Source organism: Rattus rattus, chromosome 5, assembly GCF_011064425.1.
Source record: "Rattus rattus isolate New Zealand chromosome 5, Rrattus_CSIRO_v1, whole genome shotgun sequence".
Classification (NCBI taxonomy): Eukaryota; Metazoa; Chordata; class Mammalia; order Rodentia; family Muridae; genus Rattus; species Rattus rattus.
Window position 1 is genome coordinate 158,459,259 of NC_046158.1, and position 19,936 is coordinate 158,479,194.

General features: G+C 46.3%; 2 protein-coding genes across 4 annotated transcripts; both read left to right on the top strand.

Annotated features, from left to right (window-relative positions):
* The first annotated feature begins 1 nt into the window (after position 1).
* Positions 2-16,390, top strand: Zgpat (zinc finger CCCH-type and G-patch domain containing). 2 transcript variants are annotated; one of them, XM_032904975.1, is made up of 7 exons: positions 8-94; positions 230-849; positions 13,932-14,065; positions 14,300-14,455; positions 15,186-15,305; positions 15,391-15,796; positions 15,992-16,390. In XM_032904975.1, exons 2-7 carry the CDS (start codon positions 275-277, stop codon positions 16,128-16,130), a joined length of 1,530 nt encoding a protein of 509 aa, XP_032760866.1. In that variant the 5' UTR covers positions 8-94; positions 230-274; the 3' UTR covers positions 16,131-16,390. The 2 variants fall into 2 exon arrangements, with proteins under 2 accessions (XP_032760865.1, XP_032760866.1); XM_032904974.1 differs by having other exon boundaries at positions 2-849.
* Positions 16,391-16,592: 202 nt separating this feature from the next.
* Positions 16,593-19,154, top strand: Lime1 (Lck interacting transmembrane adaptor 1). 2 transcript variants are annotated; one of them, XM_032904977.1, is made up of 6 exons: positions 16,593-16,983; positions 17,741-17,861; positions 18,037-18,094; positions 18,166-18,253; positions 18,351-18,712; positions 18,809-19,154. In XM_032904977.1, the coding sequence occupies exons 2-6, from the start codon at positions 17,764-17,766 to the stop codon at positions 19,010-19,012; spliced, it is 810 nt and encodes a 269-aa protein (XP_032760868.1). In that variant the 5' UTR covers positions 16,593-16,983; positions 17,741-17,763; the 3' UTR covers positions 19,013-19,154. The 2 variants fall into 2 exon arrangements, with proteins under 2 accessions (XP_032760868.1, XP_032760867.1); XM_032904976.1 differs by having other exon boundaries at positions 16,593-17,861.
* The last annotated feature ends 782 nt before the right edge of the window (positions 19,155-19,936 follow it).

A 19,936-nucleotide genomic window follows, 5' to 3' on the forward strand; every position in this document is an offset into this window, starting at 1 on the left:
CTCCGGCGGAAGTGCCAGCGGAGGGCGGAAGGTTAGCGCGTGAGCTTTGCTGGGGAAGCCGGAAACCCTTCTAGACTGCGACCGCAGTCGGGAGGTGGGGTTGCGGACCGCAGAGGACGGGGGCGGGTTAAGTGCAGGTCCCTTCGGCAGAGCCTGGGTCCTCCTCAGCCTTTCTAGCGGTTTGGGGGGGCGGCGTTGCACTTAGCCCTTCTTACTGCTCTTCCTTCAGAGCTTGTCTGCCTTAAAGGTTCGGAAACCAGCCTTTTGGGTCGGGATGGACGAGGACAACCTAGAGACTGCCCTGCAGACCTACCGGGCCCAGCTTCAGCAAGTAGAGCTGGCGCTCGGTGCTGGCCTAGACGCTTCTGAGCAGGCGGACCTGCGCCAGCTGCAGGGCGATCTAAAGGAATTGATCGAGCTCACCGAGGCCAGCCTGTTGTCGGTCAGGAAGAGCAAGCTGCTATCTACAGTGGACCAGGAGCACCCAGCTCAAGAAGATGCTGAGTACTTGGCTTTTCAGAAGGCTATAGCGGAGGAAGCACCCGTTGACCCCGGCAATGACTCGGAGACGGTCCCTGGGAGCGAGGTGCAGCCGACACCCACCTCCTCTGCACTGGAGGAAGAGGAGGAGGACCCAGATCTGGAGGATCTGAGCGGTGCTAAAGTGAATGCCCCCTACTACAGCGCGTGGGGCACGCTAGAGTATCACAACGCCATGGTTGTGGGCGCCGAAGAGGCGGAGGATGGTTCTGCGTGCGTTCGGGTACTCTACCTATACCCCACCCACAAGTCCCTGAAGCCCTGCCCGTTCTTCCTGGAGGGAAAATGCCGGTTCAAGGAGAACTGCAGGTAAAACCCTCTGCTACTAGCAGTGTGGGACACGTAGTCAGGACCACCGCTGTGGCCTGCCGCCACAACTTTTTCTGCACCCTGCAGAGTTGATAATGAAGAGTCCGAGCTTCAGGTGACTGACAGGCTTTTACAGAAGTGTTCTTCGTGTGTCTACTTAGATTTTCTTGCATAAATCAAAAAGTTTGAAAGGGCTATTGTTGAAAAGATAGGGCAACCCATCATCAATATTATTCTCCAAGGTAAAACGTTTTTTTGCTTTGAGATGGCAATGTAACCTCGGCTGTTCTTGAATTCCTGATCCTTCAGCAATTGTGCTAGATCCCGAATGCCTTCAACTTCCAAATACTAGGATTACAGGTGGAGGCCACCACCACTTTTACTGGGCTACATCTTCAGCTTGGAACTTTTTTTTTTTTTTGACTATGATGAGGGTGAAACTAGGGCCTCCAGCACACCAGGCAATCAACTACTCTACACCTTAGTCCTATCCCCAGCTATGGGGATAGTTCATATATAGTCTTACAGAAAATTTCAAACACATAATCTCTTGCTACTTTGCCTTTCCCCCTTGTGCTACCTTTGGCAAGTCACATCTTTTTCTCTCACCCTCAAATACTTCAGAATGTAGCTAAATAATAATTACTAAAACCTACCTGTCTTTTTAAAAAAAAAAAAAAAAAGATTTATTTGTTATATATAAGTGCACAGACATACCAGAAGAGGACATCAGATCCCATTACAGATGGTTGTGAGCCACCATGTAGTTGCTGGGATTTGAACTCAGGACCTCTGGAAGAGCAGTCAGTGCTCTTAACTTAACCAGAGTTATCTCTCCAGCCCCTATGTCCTTTTTTTAACGCAATAATCCAGAGTAACTCTAGTACTTTGAATTTATTTTAGGCCACTGAAATAAAAACAGATTTGTTCTACTATAATAGTAGTTAGTAGTGATCTGAAATTAGTTTCACTTGGTCAAAGGCAGGATTTTAAGCAGGGCTAGATCCTTGGAAGTCTGAGGGTAGAATCCAGAATCCATTTCTTTGTCCATTTTTTTTTAATTATTATTATTTTATTTTGACTTATTTAATTTTTTTACCTTTTTAATGCTTTTCTCCAAGGATCCATAGGTTTCTTTTGTTTCGTTTTGGTTTGGTGCAGGGTCTCTGTGTAGTCCTGGCTGTCTTGGACTACATATAGCTATGAAGACCTGACTGGCCTTGAACTCACTACCCAAAGGCTGATATTAAAGGTTTGCACTATTTTTGGCTTTTTGAGACAAAGTTTCTATAGTAGTCCTGGTGGCTGTCCTGGAACTTACTTTGTAGACCAGGCTAGCCTGGAACTAACAGAGAGCCACCTGCTTCTGCCCTCTGAGTGCTGTGATTAAAGGCATGCACTACCATTTCTGGCTAAGATAAATTTTTAGTTATGTGTATTTGTGTGTGAGTGCATGCGTATGTGTGGGGGGGGGCATGTGTTCCTACACAATCTTCTAGCCTGAGAAAACTAGAAGAAGGTGTTAACCACTGAGCCGTCTCTCCAACCTCCAGAGACCAACTGTATCCCTTGGTTTGTGGCCTCCTCACATCGCTTTAGGCTCTTACTCCCACGTTACATCTGTACTCTGCACATCTTATTTCTTTACTTTGTCTTTAAAATGAGGTCTCATGTAGCTCAGGCTGGCCACACACAGCCATTTCTATATACCCAAGGATGACTTTGAATTCTTGGTCTTCTTGACTTCACCTCCTCCCTATACCTCTCAAGGGCCAGAATTGTAAGCAAGTGCTACCTATCTTGGCTGGCACATCTTTTTGTTGTATTTCATGGTAGACTGGACATGTCCTTGCCCAATCTTCCTTTGCTAGCAGATAGGTGCATAAGTGATCTGTGTGCCCAGCAGGTTTACTTTATTTGTGTATGGACAGGGTCTCTCTGTTGTGCAGCCCTGGCTGACTAGAGATGAGCTTGCCTCTGTCTCTGGAGTGCTGGGATTAAAGGAGTGCTGTTGTTGTAAAAATTAAATTAAAAACTGTCTTTTACCCCCACTAGATCCAGCACCGCAGTGCCCCAAGATCTGCTAGATATCTTGCCTGAAACACACATCCCAACTCTGGCGGCCCCCCTGTAGCCACACTCTCCAAAACTCAATTTTCTTTGATCCAATTGATAAGATATAATTGCCCACCTAAACATACAAAGCCTTAAGAACATTCATAACAACCTGTAAAGGTACAGTGTGGATCTTAATGTCAACTTCCATGTTGTCTCTCCAAGGCTACTCCGCTGTCTCCTCCCCTTCCCTCAAACTTGTCTTCCAAGTGCAAGGATGGGATTAAAGGCATGTGCCACTGCTCCCTGATTTGATGGATCCTATTCCATTATAATTCTAATTGTCATTAAGCTGCAAATTCCCCCAATTTGGGTCTGTGGGGTTTCTTCAGTTGGCTTTCTTACCCTGATCTGAGCCAGCTGACCCTGACTGCCTCCTTACTGTCATTTCCTGCCCAAATGTATTAGTAGCTCTGGTTTCTCTTCACACAGGGGATGTTTGAGACCCCAGTACAGGTGCCATGTTGCTGACTATCATTAGCCAAACATTGTTTTGAGGTCTTTTCTGGGGGCAGAGATAGCATATGTTGGTGACATGTATATTTATGTATAATGTACATATGAAATCATATAGCTATATATTTTTAATGACTACCTTGTTTTTACTCAGCTTCTTCTTGGGTCACATGTTTCCTTTTCCATCATAGGTGTTTGCTGTTTTGTTTTTTTTTTAAGCCTTTATCCATATGTGTATCAATGTATTGCCTGCATGTCTATCAGTGCACCATGTGCATGCAGTGCTCGTGAAAGCCAGGTTTCCCGGGACTGGGGTTACAGACAGTTGTGAGCTGTCATGTGGGTACTGGGACTTGAACCCCGGTCCTCTGAAAGAGCAACCAGTGAGTGTTCCTAACCACTGAGTCATCTCTCCAGCCCCAGGATCTGGAAGCACAGGAGACAGTTTCCAAGTGTGTGTGTGTGTGTGTGTGTGTGTGTGTGTGTGTGTGTGTGTGCATGCATGCATGCATGCATGTATGTATGTATGTAGTGTCTGCAGAGGCCAGAAGAGGGCACTGGATACCCTGAAATTGGAATTACAGGCAGTCCTGAGCTGCCTGATGTGGGCACTGAGAATGGTAGTAGTTGTGCTGCTGCTGCTGCTGCTGCTGCTGCTGCTGCTGCTGCTGCTGCTCCTCTTACTGTTGAGTCATCGCTCCAGCTACCTCCTTCTCACATACTTTCTCATCTTATCCCTCTGTACACTGAGGACGCTCAGAATGAAAGCAAACACACAAATACTAGTGATATTTCTGACTGATGACTGTCAGAAATCTTTTCGTAACTCACGTTTTCCTGACAGGATTTGCAGTGATGTGAGATCTCCTTTGTGGGAGCTTGTGGTCTTTATCTCAGCTGAGTACTGAGTCTTGTGGACACTGTTAGTCTGAATATTAGGGTTCGAGGCATTTTGTTTCTCTGAGGCATGTTTTCTAGGAGGCTCCTCGGGATGGCTTATGTATGCCATGCTTTTTAATTTAAAAAGCATGGTGTGTGTTGGGGCTCAAATCCAGGGCCTTGCATGCAAGGCAATTATTGTATCACTGAGCTATCCTGAGCCTTTTTTAATGTTCCTGTATTTGAAGGTTTTGGACACGGGCCTTTAATCTCTGCCCTTGGGAGGCAGAGACAGATGGATATCTATGAGTTCAAGGCTATCCTGAGTTCTAGGCTAGCCAGGACTACACAGTGATACTTTGGTTTTTTGTTGTTGGTTTTTTGTTTTTTTTTTTCATTTTAGATTTATTTATTTTATTTATATGAGTTCACTGTAGCTGTCTTCAGACACACCAAAATAGGGCATTAGATTCCATTACAGATGGTTGTGAGCCATCATGTAGTTGCTGGGAATTGAACTCAGCACCTCTGTTAGAGCAGTCAGTGCTCTTAACCACTGAGCCATCTCTCCAGCCCCATGATATTTTCATTTAAAAAAATAAAGTTTAAGAAATTGAAGATCCTCTGAAGCTAGTCATCAAACTTAGGGACGTAGGATTGCTGGCAATAGTTCTACTATTGGGCTATATCCATAGCGCTCCAGGTTGGTTTCAGTGGATGTAAAAGTCCACTCTTCTTCCAACAAGGCCACACCTTATAATGGTGCCACTCCACATGGGCCAAACATTCAAGCACATGAGGCCATGTGGACCATAACTAGTCAAAGCACCACACTGAATTATTTTTTAAAAAGAAGTAGAGGAGGTCATGATGTGGGATGGGGAGTTGGGAGAAATAGATGATGTATATAATCATATTTAATTATATAAATGTATGAAATTCTCACGGGGTAGTAGCAGTGCATGACTCCATAGGCAGGCAGATATCTGAGTTTGAGGCCAGCCCGCTCTACAGAGTTCCGGGACATCCAGTGTTATGCAGGGAAATCTTATCTCAAAAAACCAAAGGAGTATAAATGTATGAAATTCTCAATAATTGTTTAAAGGGAAAAAATTCTTTGTTCACATTCCTCTTTCTTTAAATATTAGTAGTTTAGGGGCTAGAGAGATGACTCAGTGGTTGAGTGCCTACTGTTCTTGCAGATGAGCCTAGTTCTGTTCCAAGCATGCTCTTCGGTAGCTCACAACCAACTGCTGCTTTAGTTTCAGGGGATCTGTACCCTTTTCAGGCCTCCCAGATATATGCACATTTTCCCACACAGACAAGCACATGGACACATAATTAAAGATGGAAACAAATCTTAAAGTTTAGTAGTTCATGGTACACCTTGCTGTGGATCATTTTAAGATGATACTCACGTGCTCTGAGTAGTTTTAAATGCTTTTTTTTCTTTGAGCCAGGGGTCTTAGGCTACCTCAAACTTGCTATGTAGTTAAAGCTGACCTTGAACTACTACTGATCTACTTGCCTCAACTTCCCAAAATGTTATATAGGTATATGCCACTCCATCTGGCTTTCGATGGATTCTTTTAGCTATTACAAATAATGATGCCAACAACATCTGTGGACAGGCATTTGAGTTCTTGATTTTAATTTTTTGGGTTTCATTATCTAAGAGGTATTTTATCCTTAAAAATATAGATAATAATAGTAGTGGAAATCCTGGGCAACCACTGCCAAGCTTTTTCATAAGTAGTTGTGCTGTTTTTCTTGGCTACAGCAGTGCTCAGGGGTACTGGTTTCTTGTCTACCCAACACTTGTTTGTAATTATTTTGGAAAACAGCTATCTTTCCCAGTTTGAAGAGTGACAGTTGTTGTAATAGGTTTGTTGTTGTTACAGTTGTAATAGGTTTGTTATTGTTATAGTTTGTTTGTTGTAATAGGTTTGTTATTGTTACAGTTTGCTTGTTGTAATAGGTTTGTTGTTGTTACAGTTTGTTGTTGTAATAGGTTTGTTGTTGTTACAGTTTGCTTGTTATAATAGGTTTGTTGTTGTTACAGTTTGCTTGTTGTAATAGGTTTGTTGAGCCATCTCTCCAGCCCTGGGTATTTGTTTTAAGACATTGTCTTACCATGTAACCATGGCTAGCTTAGAACTAACTACATAGACCAGGTTAGCCTCACACTCAGAGATCTTTTTGCCTCTCTGCCTGCCAAGGCCTGGGAGTAAGGCATGTGCCACCATACCTGGATCACTGTATTTTGTATTTGCACAGTATGCTAAGCATATATTCATAGACCCATTGGCTATAAGTCTTAGTATTTGGGCAGTTAATCAAAAAGATAAAAAACTTCAAGGTCATGGGCTGGAGAGATGGTTCAGCAGTTACCAGACTTCCTGCCCTTACAGAAGAACTACATTGGTGCTGTGAGCTGCCTATATCTCTAGTTTTAGATCTCATACTCTCTTCTGGCCTCCAAAGACACTTCTACTAACACATTTACCCACAAACACACACATGCACAAATACATAGAATTGAAAATAGTAAAGCTTAATAAATATTATTTTGTGAGTTCCAGATCTGGACTAGCAAGATGACTAAATAGGTGAAGTGCTTGCCACACAAGCCTCGCAGCCTGATTTCAATACCTAGAACCTGTGTTCTATGGAGAATTGACCCCACAAAATTGTTTTCTGACCTTTTCTGACCTTTACATGCAAATGCCACAGTGTGCATATGTACACATTCATGATAATAATACATTTGAAAATTTAATGGCTCAGAGTCTAAGAACATGAGTTTGAGGCTAGCCTGAGCTACATGTGACTCAAAAAATGTTGTTATTGTTGTTGTTGTTGTTGTTGTTGTTGACTACCTGTGTGTGGTAGAGCATACCGAAATCTTAGAACTTGAGAGACTGAGACCAACATATGTTATATAGTGAGTAGTATATTACTTTTAAAGGTGGAGGCAGGAAGATCTTGAATTTAATGCCAACCTGGTGTGTGTGTGTGTGTGTGTGTGTGTGTGTGTGTGTGTGTGTGTGTGTGTACACGCAGTATATTATACATACATAGTACATTACAAAGGTTGGCTCAGTAAATAAGGGCACATGTGACTCTTCCACAGGACTTGAGTTTGGATGCCAGCACCCATGTCAGGTGGCTCACAATTGCCTGTATCTTCATCTTTAGGGGATCTAAGACCAGTAGCTTCTGTGTGTAGCCTTGACTGTCCTCTATAGACCAGGCTGGCCTCATACTCACAGAGATCCGGATTAAAGGCATGTGCCACCACCACCCAACTTTTCTTTTAAATAGTGTTTAACCTTTAATTTTTAAAAAAAGATTTATTTATTTATTATATATAAGTACACTGTCGCTATCTTCAGACACACCAGAAGAGGGCATCAGATTTCATTACAAATGGTTGTGAGCCACCATGTGGTTGCTGGGAATTAAACTCAGTACCTCTGGAAGAGCAGTCAGTGCTCTTAACCACCGAGCCATCTCTCCAGCCCCAACCTTCTTTAATTTAAAGTAATGAGTACTGAGGAAGGACATTTGCTTTCTGTGCATCTAATGTATCTGTCTGTCTGTGACTACCTGTATTGTTTTTTCTCTTGTTTACTTTTCTGTATATTTTTTCTTTTTTTTTATTTATTTTTTTTTACATATATGGGTGTTTTGCCTGCATGTATATCTGTGTACCACTTCTGTGCCTGCTGCCCACAGATCCTAGAAAGAAAATATCAGATCCCTTGGAACGCAAGCTAAAGACAATTGTGTGCAGGAATTTGAACTCAGATCCTCTGCAAGAACAGCTAGTACTCTTAACTACTGAGCATCTCTCCCGCCTCTTTATTTCCTTAATAGTTACTCTATTATATTATTACTATCTTAAATGTCAATATAGTTTAAATCATTGCCAATTTAGCTTCAATAATAGAAAAACACTCTGATCCTGTGCAGATCCACTTCCGTATATTATCACTATCAGAAGTTACATCTTTGGGGCTGGGGACATAGCACAGTTGATACAGTGCTTCCCTGGCATGCATGAGACCCTAGGTTCTATCCCTAGGGCTGTATAATCCTGATGTGGTGGCACATGCTTGTAATCCCTGCACATGGGCGTATGGGTGTGTGCCTGTGCCCACACCCTCAGAGTTCAGAGAGAACATCAGATGTTCTCCATCACTCTGCCTTTTCTCTGGAGCTGATTTGTTTCACACCTGGACTGACCAGCAAACCCCAGTCATCTTTCTGTCTTTCTCCCCTTGGAGCTGAAATTACAGGTGGATGTCAGCTTGTTACATGGGTGTTGGGATCCAAACTTTGGTCTTCATGTTCATGCAACATGTGTTCTCAACCACTAAGCCATCTCTCCAGCCTCAGATATTATTTCTGCTCCTATCTCTGTTCTCCAGAAACTCCCATTGTGCATGTGTTAGTTTCCATAATTCCCCTGGGTTCTGTTTCTTTTCCTTTCTAGTCTTTTCTTTTTTAAGATTTATTTATTATATATAAGTACACTGTCACCATCTTCAGATGCATCAGAAGAGGGCATCGGATCCCATTACAGATGGTTGTGAGCCACCATGTTGTCACTGGGATTTGAACTCAGGACCCCTGGAAGAGCAGTCAGTTCTCTTAACCACTGAGGCATCTCTCCATCCCCCTTTTCCTAGTCCTCATATTGCATATATACTTCTGCCCTGTTTTCAAGTTCAGTTTCTACTGACCAGCTCTTCTGGAGAACTTTTCATTTCAGTTAATATACATTTTAACTCCAGAATTTATTTCTATTTAATTCATTTTTATAATCTTTCTCACTAGGATGGGTGGTACTGAGAATTCAAGGTCTATGAATGCTAGATAGAGGTGCACCACTGAACTATTGCAGCTCCCTATCACAAATGATTTTATACTGGTTTTAGAAAGCCAGTTCCCTTCCCAACATACACACATGCACTTTATGCTGGGTCAAACACCACACTTGCTAGACAAGTGCTTCAGCTTCTGAACTACATTGCCACCTGTGGTTTCTAGTCATAAGCTATATGTCCATTTGCTATTTTCTTATATATAAAGAACATCCTGGGCTGGAGAGATGGCTCAGTGGTTAGGAACTTTCCAGAGGTCCTGAGTTCAATTCTCAGCAACCATATGGTGGCTCACAACCATCTGTAATGGGATCCGATGCCCTCTTCTGGTCTGTCTGAAAACAACTACAGTGTACCAACATAAAATAAATAAATAATTTAAAAAAAAAGAACATCCCTCTCCCTTTTGCTACTTTTAAGGTTTTCTGTCTTTGGCTTTTTTTTTTACCAGTCTATGTCCTGTCTAGATGTGATTTTTTTTTTTTTTTTTTAATGTGTATCCCACTGGGGCTTCAATAAACGCAGTGCTTTGAATGAGAATGACTGCCATTGGCTCATATATTGTTCATCCTCAGTCGCCAGTTGATGAACTATTTGGAAAGGATTAGGTATGGCGTTGTTGGAGGAGGTGTGTCCCTGGGAGTAGGTCTTGAGGTTTCAAAACCTGCCTATCGATCGGAACATAAAGCTCTCAGTTACCATTCCAGCGCCATGCCTGTCTGCTTTCTCCCATGATGATAGTGGACTAACCCTCTGAAACATCCCTAGTAAAATAATTTCTTCTTGTGTTTCCTATACTGCCCTATAGCAATGGAACGATAGCTACGACAGTAAGCTTCTTGGATTTGTAGACTCGTGTTTAGCTTTACCAGATATGAGTGATTTTGTTTGCTTGGTTGGTTGGTTTTTCAAGGCAAGGTTTCTCTTTAAGCCCTGGCTGTCGTGGAACTCGCTCTGTAGACTAGGATGGCCTCAAACTCAGAGATCTGCCTGTCTCTGCCTCTGTCTCCAGAGTACAGGGATTAGTGCACTCCCATGCCCCACATGAGTGGATTCTGTTGTTGTTGTTTTATTTTATATGAGTACACTACCTGTCTTCAGACACACCAGAAGAGGGCATCGGATCCCATCACAGATGGCTGTATGTGGTTGCTGGGAATTGAACTCAGGACCTCTAGAAGAGCAGTTACTGTTCTTAACTGCTGAGTTATCTCTCCACCTGAGGTGTTTTGTTTTGTTTTGTTAACCCCTTCTTGTCGAATATTTTTCTTGCTCCTCTCATCTTTTAGAAGTTCCATTTGTGCATTTGTTTGTGTGCCTGAGGCCATACAGGGCCCTGAGGCTGTGTCCATAACATTTTAATTTTAGGAGAATTTTAGCTTCACAGTAAAATTGATTGGAAGATACCAAGATTTCCCACTATCTCTCTGCTTTCCCAGACATGGCACATCACCCATCCCTGTTATCCCACACACAAGAGTAGTTAGATTTATTGTGATCTGTGCTCCAAAGCCAACACAGTATCAGTAAAAAAGGCCCATTTCATCGGGGCTACAGCTTACTGTATAACATCTGTGGGTTGTCAATCTGTAGATGACCCACCTTACAGTGACATGCAGAAGAGCTTCAGTGTCCTGACATTGTTCCTCCTTTTGTTCTCTCTTTTTTCATATGATGTATTTTCCCTCAAAATTGGGGGTGAGGAGGTTGTGACAAGATTTCTCTGTGTACTGTTCACTGTCATGGAACTCACTCTGTAGACCAGAAAACCACCTGCCTCTGCCTCCCAAGTGCTGGGATTAAAGGTATACACTGCCACTCCCTGGCCTCAAAATTTTAAATATATTTTATTTCAGTGTATGTGCATGTGTCTGTGTGAGTTTATGTGCGTCATGTGCATGTGGGCGGGGGTCTTTAGGTCCTCTGCAACTTGAGCCATGAGCTGTTTATGTAGGTGCAGGGAACTGAAACCAGGTCCTCTGCAACAGCAGTTAAATGTTCTAAACCACTGAGCCATCTCTCTAGCCCTGTGTGCTGTCTTTCCTACTCCTTAAACTAGTGATATCTTTCTTTTTTTTTTAAAAGATTTATTCATTTATTATATATAAGTTACACTGCAGCTGTCTTCAGACACACCAGAAGAGGACATCAGGTCTCTTTACAGATGGTTGTGAGCCATCATGTGGTTGCTGGGAATTGAACTCAGGACCTCTGGAAGAGCACTCAGGGCTCTTAACTACTGAGCCATCTCTCCAGCCTGTGATATTTTTCTTTTAGGGACTACAGCTTTCCATTTTGAGATCTCATTTTGATATAGTTTCCACTTTAAAATATTATTCTCAATTTCTTTAGTCATTCTTTGAGCATACTTATGGATCTGCTTTGAAGTCTGCTAAACTCAGCCTCTGTACCAATTCAAGTTCCAAGGAATCCAATACCCTCTTCTGGCCTCTGAGGGTACTACACACATATGGTGTGCATATAGACAAGCAAATACTTGCATATAAATTAAAGATAAATGAAACTTTAAAATGAAAAAAAGTAGCCAAATCTTTGTAAATACAGTTACTTCCTTAAAATCCTTTCTTAGAAGCACTTGTTGGGTAAAAGAAAAAGTATACTTACTGGCAGAGCATCCTCTTCCAAATAATCCAAGTCTGAACCGTTCCAAAGCCTGAGACTCTTTTAAAAACTGTGCATGTGCAGAGTAGAGGAGGACGTTGGTTCTTCTCTGTTGCTGCTTCCATATTCCCTCGAGGCAGGGTTCACGCGTAGCCTGGAGCATTCCAGGCATTCAGGTTTATATCCAGCTTTTTATGTGGGTACTGGACATTAGAACCTGAGAGTCTTCACATTTGCTCACAACCAACACTGAGCCAGCTTTCTAGTCCCCCAAATCCAGAACTTTTTGAGCATTAATATGATACCAATAATATTTTTTGTAATACAAATTGGAAACCTCTCTGATCCCAAGCAGATTTTGTTGTTGTTTTTGTGTATGGGTGTTTTGCCTGCATGCACGTCTATGTACCATTTTCACGCCTGGTACCTGCAGACTCCAGAAGACGGTGTCACATATCTGGAATGAAATTGCAGATGACTGTGAGCCACCATGTGGTGCTGAAAGAGCAGTAGGTGTTCTTAATTGCTGAGCCCTCTCTCCAGCCCCGTTTTAAAATACTTATTCATTTAGTATGGGGACATGCAAGGGCCACAGTGAGAGCATGGAAATCAGAGGATAACCTCTGGGATCAGTTCCCTCCTACCTTGTCAGTCCCAGGGATCAAATCCTGGTCATCAGGCTTGTTAAGTGCCGTTACCTGCTAAGCCTTCTCACCGACCTGCCCAAGAATTTTACTAGGGAACAGTCAACCTATGTCAATTTTAAGTCTTCTAACATTTCTAAAAATACTTCCAGGAAGGATTGGGATGGGGGGAGTGAAGTGTAGAATATTTAGTCAGATTTTGCCTGTGTGTTCCTGTCTTCCTTTTGGTTCTCAGTTCTCAGCAGAGCAGGACTTTCTAGCTAGTCTTTACTGTGCATCGTGGGTACAGTCTCACAGCTGTCGATGCGGTTGGCTGTGTGTCTAAGCTGGTGTAAGAAGGAGCTTCCTGAGATCCTGGCCTGAGGGTGTGGGAGCAGAGGCTGCAGGTGTGAACCTATGAGAAGTTCTGACCTTTCCTTACCCACTGATTACTGCTTAGGAAGATACCCTAGCTATCCAAGAGTGAATCCTCTCAGCTGGTCTTCTGGGTTAAAACAACTTCCTGCTGAAATGATGGCATATAGTGGTGGTTGGTGGTTAGCATTTTCATGCCTTTATTTGGCAAAGTTCATGGCTGCAGTCTTATTGTGTCCCCACATTTCCTCTTGATTTCTGTCAGACTTGGTTTTGGTTTTAATTTTATAGGTGCACTGATGTGTAAAAGACACAGCACCATTATTGTAACTAGTTTTTGTTTTGATTTTTGAGAAAGGGTCTCTATAGCCCAGACTGGCCTCAAACTCATGATCACTCTGCCTTAACCTCCAAGTTCCCCTGCCCAGGAAGACTCAATGTATTCCAACTGCTAACACCTCTGCCTTGAATATTAGTGTCAAGAGCATCAACAGAGATGATGAGCTGTAGTCACAGGCTCTCTGCCACATTGTCACCCTCACCTAAAAAGCTGAGTAGAAACACAAGCCGTTTCCCCAAAGAGGCCCTGTGTATTGTGTATCTTAAGAGAAAAAACTCCAGAGTGTGCATGTGTGTGTGTGTGTGTGTGTGTGTGTGTGTGCGCGCGCGCGCACGCGCACGCATGTGTGTGTTTGTGTTGAAAGTATATGTATGTTTTTGAGTACATTATGCATTTATGCATTTAGTGTATATACATGTGTGTCTTATGAGGGTATATGTTAATATGTGGTATATTCTGTGCATTTATATGTATGTGTATAGAGATTGTACATATGGATATGCAGATGTGTATGCTCATAAATATCTAAGTGTATGTATATGCATGAGAGAATATGAGAATACCTATATATTCACATATGAGTAAATATATGTGTTTGTGCTTGTATATGTACATAAATGCATAGGTATGAACATGTAGCTGTTTTTGCTGGTGTGCCTGTCTTGACTTCTTGAATATCACTCCATTACAGGCAGTGCCCTAGTGATGACCTTTGTCCTCTTGGCCTTACTTGATCCTGGTGGGCCATGTCTAAGTTACTGTCTTCTGTGGTTGAATCTATAGGTTTTCCCATGGCCAGTTGGTATCTGTGGATGAGCTGCGTCCCTTCCAGGATCCAGACTTAAGCTTACTACAGACTGGCTCTGCATGTCTGGCCAAGCACCAGGATGGCCTTTGGCACCCAGCACGGATCACTGGTGAGACTGCCGACAAGGACCTACCTGATGAGACCCTTTTCAAAACACCCTTTTTGTTCTTCATACAGCCATTCTCCACCTCCTCAGGGTTGGGCTCTGGGACTTCACCTAGGCCCAAAAGGAGCAGGTCTGCCTTTGTCCCAAGCCCCTTCCCTTCCTGTTTCCCACTTCGCTCCTAACTGGTTGCCTAACCTGTAAAAACTGCTGACCTACACCTTGTCTCTGTCACCCTAGATGTGGACAATGGCTACTATACTGTTAAGTTTGACTCGTTGCTGCTGAAAGAGGCTGTGGTAGAGGGGGACAGCATCCTGCCTCCTCTACGCACTGAGGCTACAGATTCATCTGACTCAGACACTGGTGATGCAAGTGACTCCAGCTATGCCAGAGGTATGGCAAAAATCAGCGCCTACAAGCCAGGGGGTTGAGGGAATAGAGCAGATTGGTGAAAATTACCCAGATAGCTGCTAGGATAACTGTAGAACAAATGATGTGGTAAGTCTGACTTGGCACAGTAATGTACAGGAGAGGACCTGAGGGACCAGGGAGTGTGTGATGACCTGGGTAGGACCCAAGGCCTAGCTTTTGCTTTTAAGAAATAGACACAGCAATTGCATGCCTCAGTCAGTGTTCCGTGAAGCAAGGTGGCAGCACACTGTACAGAGAAGGTAATGCTGTTGCTAGACCAGCCAAGAAGTCACAGGAAGGAGCTGAGTGTAGGGGGTAGGAAAGGGTGGCTTCCTCAGATGACTTCCCAGATTTAGAGCTTAGGTGTTTGGTGGGAAGGGCAGAAGAGATCTTAGCAAAGGGAAGATGTATCCAGGTGAAATAGAGATTTCAGGAAATGAACCAGTAGGTAACGTATACTCTTCCTGAGGGTTGGTTAGGATAAAGACAGGAAGATGTTCCTGGGAACCTGTGGTGTGAACTGGTAGTTTCCAGGCTCTTCTCCATGGTGGCAGATGTAAGCTAAAGTGAAGTTGGTCATACAGCAGCTGTCTCTAAAGGCAGTCGCCACACACATAGTGCACACAGCATGCTTGGGAACTAGAGGAGACCACCATCTAGGAGATCTGGCCCAACCCAGGAACTGAGTCCTGGACCCCTCTGTCTCCTGCAGTGGTGGAAGCAAACACAGTGGACACTGGGACCTGCAGTTCTGCCTTTGCTGGCTGGGAGGTACACACACGGGGCATTGGCTCCAAACTCCTCGTCAAGATGGGCTATGAGTTTGGCAAGGGTAAGTGCTTGCTGCCCTGAGATGAGAGGGAGGCCTCAACCCAGCTCAAGAGTCCAGCAGGTAGCACAGCCCCTGTCTTTCCCAGGTTTGGGCCGGCATGCAGAAGGCCGGGTGGAGCCCATCCATGCTGTAGTGTTGCCTAGAGGGAAATCACTGGACCAGTGCGCAGAGATACTGCAGAAGAAGACAAAGCAAGGCCAGACTGGTGCCAGCAGGCCTCCAAGATGTCGGAGGAGGAGTAGTAGACCTGAGGGCCGCCCACCCCCTCGGAATGTGTTTGACTTTTTGAATGAAAAACTGCAAAGCCAGGTTCCTGGGACCCCAGATGCTGGAGTGGATACCCCAGAGAGAAGGAACAAAGACATGTATCATGCCAGCAAGAGTGCCAAGCAGGCTTTGAGCCTGCAGCTCTTCCAGACTGAGGAGAAGATAGAGCGGACCCAGCGGGACATCCGGGGCATCCAGGAGGCCCTAACCCGCAACACTGGCAGGTATGTGTGGGATCCAGCTGAGGCAATATGGGCTCCAGTGGCTGTGCCCAGAGGATACCTGCTAAAGGTCACCTGACCTGAGTAGCAGCTGAGTCTGAGGTGGTCTGGATATTGGAGGGTGGGCATTGGCTACAGCAGCTGGGGGCTTGGTACTGGGGAACCAGGAGGCAATGCTGACCTGCAGGCTCTCCCTAGGCATAGTATGGCGACAGCCCATCTGCAGGAGAAGCTGGAGGGAGCCCAGCGGCAGCTGGGTCAGCTGCGTGCTCAGGAGGCTGACCTACAGAGGAAACAGCGGAAGGCAGACACTCACAGGAAGATGACGGAGTTCTAGTGGCCCTGCCTAGGACTCAGCTCCCAACTGCCTTGGCAGAAAGACAGCTGTCGCCCTGACGCCTCAACAGCACTGAGAAGAGGAGCCAGCCCCTTCCTAGGACATCCCTTATTTAGCCTTTTCAGCCTAAAGTGTGAACACTGCTGAGTAGAGATGGGACATCAGGGCTGATTTTGAACTTATCTGCCCACCAAGCCCACCTACCAGTGTCTTGGGGTATCTCCTTAGGACATTAAAGTGATTTCATCATAACTCTCTCAGTGGAGACTCAGCTGGCTTCAGGATCTCTGGGGACAAAGGGATCTGTGTAGGTCCTGACAACAGACAGGTGGGCTGTGGGAGTCCCAAATGAGGCCACTGCCTCTGTCTAGGGTCCAACAATCCAAGAGAAAAGCACTCTCCTTTTTATCCCTTCCTTGACCAAGTGGGTAAGAACAGGGCGGCTCCTCAGTCCCGGAACTCACGAACAGGCAGGGTGTGTGAGATGGAAACACCTTAGGGATCCTATCAGGAAAGCAGGCAGACCTGACTCCAGGGGGTTTGGGGTTCATTTCTGGTTTTCGGCTGCCACGGATAATCCATCCAGTTGACCTGCTTTGTTCACCTCACTAATGGGTGTGTGCCTCATTGGGGTAGAGGGGACTGTGCTTGTCTCTGTGATAATTGCCTTTGTGCAAGTTGCCATGATGAGGCGTGAGGCGAGCAGAGGCTGTGGGAGCAGCTGCGCAGGAGCTGTGTGGCTGCTGGGAGGTGCTGAGAAACACAGGAAGTGAGGTGAGGCGTCACCAGCAGCCCACAAAGACCTTCCTGGCTGCCCTAGACAGGGCCAAGCAGCAAACCCCCGGTGGCCTTGGTAAGTGCTCTCCCATCCTCTATCCTGAGCCAGTCCCCAACCTCTCCATGCCCTGGGGTCTGGGAGGGTTAGTCCCTGCCTGGCCAGGCCTTTGATAACTTGGCTGTAGCCAAGCTAGTCAGCTTGGGCCCACTCTGTATAAGAAGCCTATACTCCAGGCCTGGACAGGCAGGCCCTCACCCTGATTTTATTCACCCTGAACTCATGGGCAAGACCCTAATCAGCTCTACTAAAGGCAACTCCAGGAAAGGCAGGAACCCTGGGAAGGGAAGAGTGGGGTGGGAGTACATGGCCCTCATAGCAGCTCCCCTGTTCATTGACCACCAACTGCTTAACTTGCGTTGTGAGTAATCTAGGAACAGTGCTTGACACAAGGGGTCACTCCTTGGGCATTGGTGGCCAGAGGTGAGATCTGTGGTCTGTGGCTCAACGTCAGTGATGTCAGAGACTTCCCCAGGTGATGGGCTTGAGCCAGAGATGCAGCTTTGTTCAGTGAGGTCATAACTGCTGGCCGTGCTCCTGCATCTCCACTCCTGATAACTAAATGGATAGGCAGAGCCCTTCTCACTAGGAGCCCTAGCTAGAGAAGGAAGGTGGGTCCCCAGGGCAGGGCAAAAATGCAAGGCTGGGGGTTTCCGGTGTGCTGAGTCAACCAGGGAGAAGGAACCCACTGCTGGGCCAGATCTGCAAGTAGGCTGCAGCTGTACACTGGTCCCACAGCCAGCCAGCCCCCAGTGCTCATCTCTTCTGTCCCCAGGTCTCCCTTCCCTGCTTGACAGGATGAGGCCACCAGTGCCTTCAGCCCCACTAGCTCTCTGGGTCCTGGGCTGCTTCTCCCTGCTCCTTTGGCTATGGGCACTGTGCACAGCCTGCCACAGGTATGTGCCTGGGATTCTGCGTGGCTTACCCTTTCCCTGCGTGGCTCAGAGCCAGAAGTCACAACAGAGAAGTCCATAGGACGGCTCTCCATGTGCTTCCACACTGAGCCTGGGCCATCATCTGACCACCTCTGCCTTCCTCTGCCTACTAGACTAACAGCACTCTTGCCCCCAGGAAGAGAGCTCAGAGGCAGCAAACTGGGCTGCAGGGCAGTTTGATGCCAGTGGAAGTGGTGAGTGTCAGACTGTCCCTGGGGCTGGGGTGAAGACAGCAGGGGATCAACCAGCATTCCTTGCCCCCCAGCCACTGCTGAGACAGGCCCACCTCTGCTCCCTCAGCAAGTCTGACACCAGACTGCATGAGCTGCACCGAGGCCAACGCTCCAGCATAGGTGAGTTCCTGGGAACCATAAGTGTAGGGCTGGTGGCTTCAGTCTCCTACCACTAGGGCTAGCCCCACAGTGACTACTGCCTTGACTTCACTCCTAGCCCCACGGCCTGCTAGCATGGATCTTCTGCATCCACGCTGGCTAGAGTTATCCAGGGGCAGCACCAGGTCTCAGGTACCCAACTCTGCCTTCCCACCACGGCAACTGCCCAGGGCCCCTCCTGCTGCCCCTGCAACTCCGTCTTCTACTAGCCCTGAGGCCACTTACTCCAATGTGGGGCTGGCTGCAATTCCCAGGGCCAGCCTGGCTGCTAGCCCTGTGGTGTGGCCTGGAAGACAGCTGACCATTAGCTGTACCAGGCTTGGTCCTGGGGCCGAGTATGCCTGCATCCAGAAGCACAAAGGGACAGAGCAGGGCTGCCAAGAATCACAGCAGAAGGCTAAGGTGACCCCAGCTACTCAGGTAACGTCAGCCTGGGAAGGGCAGGGTAGATGGGACTGAGCCCATCCTTGGTGAGGACAATGCTGAACCCTCCTTGGGTTTGCCTCTTCTCTCTAGATGGATGTCTTATACTCTAGGGTCTGCAAGCCTAAAAGAAGAGACCCAAGACCTGACACAGACCAGCTGAACCTCCAGGATGGGAGAACAATTCTGGCCCTTGGGAATGATGTGAAATATGAGGCTATCACTCTCAGGGGCCAGGATATGAAGCAAGGAACCTTAGAAAATGTATATGAAAGCATCAAGGAGATGGGCCTCTGAGCAGCTGAGCCCTCACCTCCTGTCTGCTTCTGCTTCAGGAGGGTTTGATGTGCAGGTCCTTCTGTGTCCTTCACCTCCACAGCTGACAGCACAAAGCTCAGGTCCAGTCCTTGTGGCCTAATTAAATCTCTGTTCAGTAAGATTGGCTCTCGGTTGCTTTTTTTTTTTTAAAGCTGGGAAGGTTGGAGTGGGAGTTTTCTGAAAGGGTTAGATGTCCCCTTCTAGTCTTTGGTTTTGATCCTTGGGCTCTGAGGCTATGGCCTGGTCATTAGACTCAGAATTCTGTCAGTAGGCCCCGAGAGTATGGAACAACAGGACCAGTTGGAAGAGTGGGATCTGGACCCTCAGATCCTCCTTAAACCTCTGTCACCAGCCCTTGAAGTTACATAAGTAGGCGGCTGCTGGCAGTCCAGCTTGCAGGAGGCCAGCCAAGAAGGTGCCACCCTTTCCAAGCTCTGGTGGCTTTGCGGGCTAAGCCCTACCTCTTGGGCTGTAGGGCTGGTGGGCATCTTGGAGCTGTCTGCAGGAGTTGAGCCGGCCCCCCAACCCCCACCAGTCTTATATGGACCTGTAAGTCCAATCCGGGACAGAGGGAAGCATGGGCTACTTGAGGTGTTGCTGTGGGCGAGGGACAATAAACACAAGCACCAGAAAAAAGCAGAATAGGGGACATGGCCAGTCAGGCAGCTGGAGGGGGGCCAGAGGTGGGGGGGGTGCAGATCCTGGGTGGGGGTCATAGAGTCTGCCTGTCATAGAGTCTGGCGTCAATTCTGCAGCATAGGCCATAGAAGCTGAGCCCCCCACCCCTAGCCAGTACGGTCTGCGAACCTCACCTGCCCCACTCTTGAGGGTCAGGACAGAGCATCTGTAGCCTCTCCAGATTCTAAGTGCAGAGAACCTGGGTCAGTGTGCTACACTGGCTAC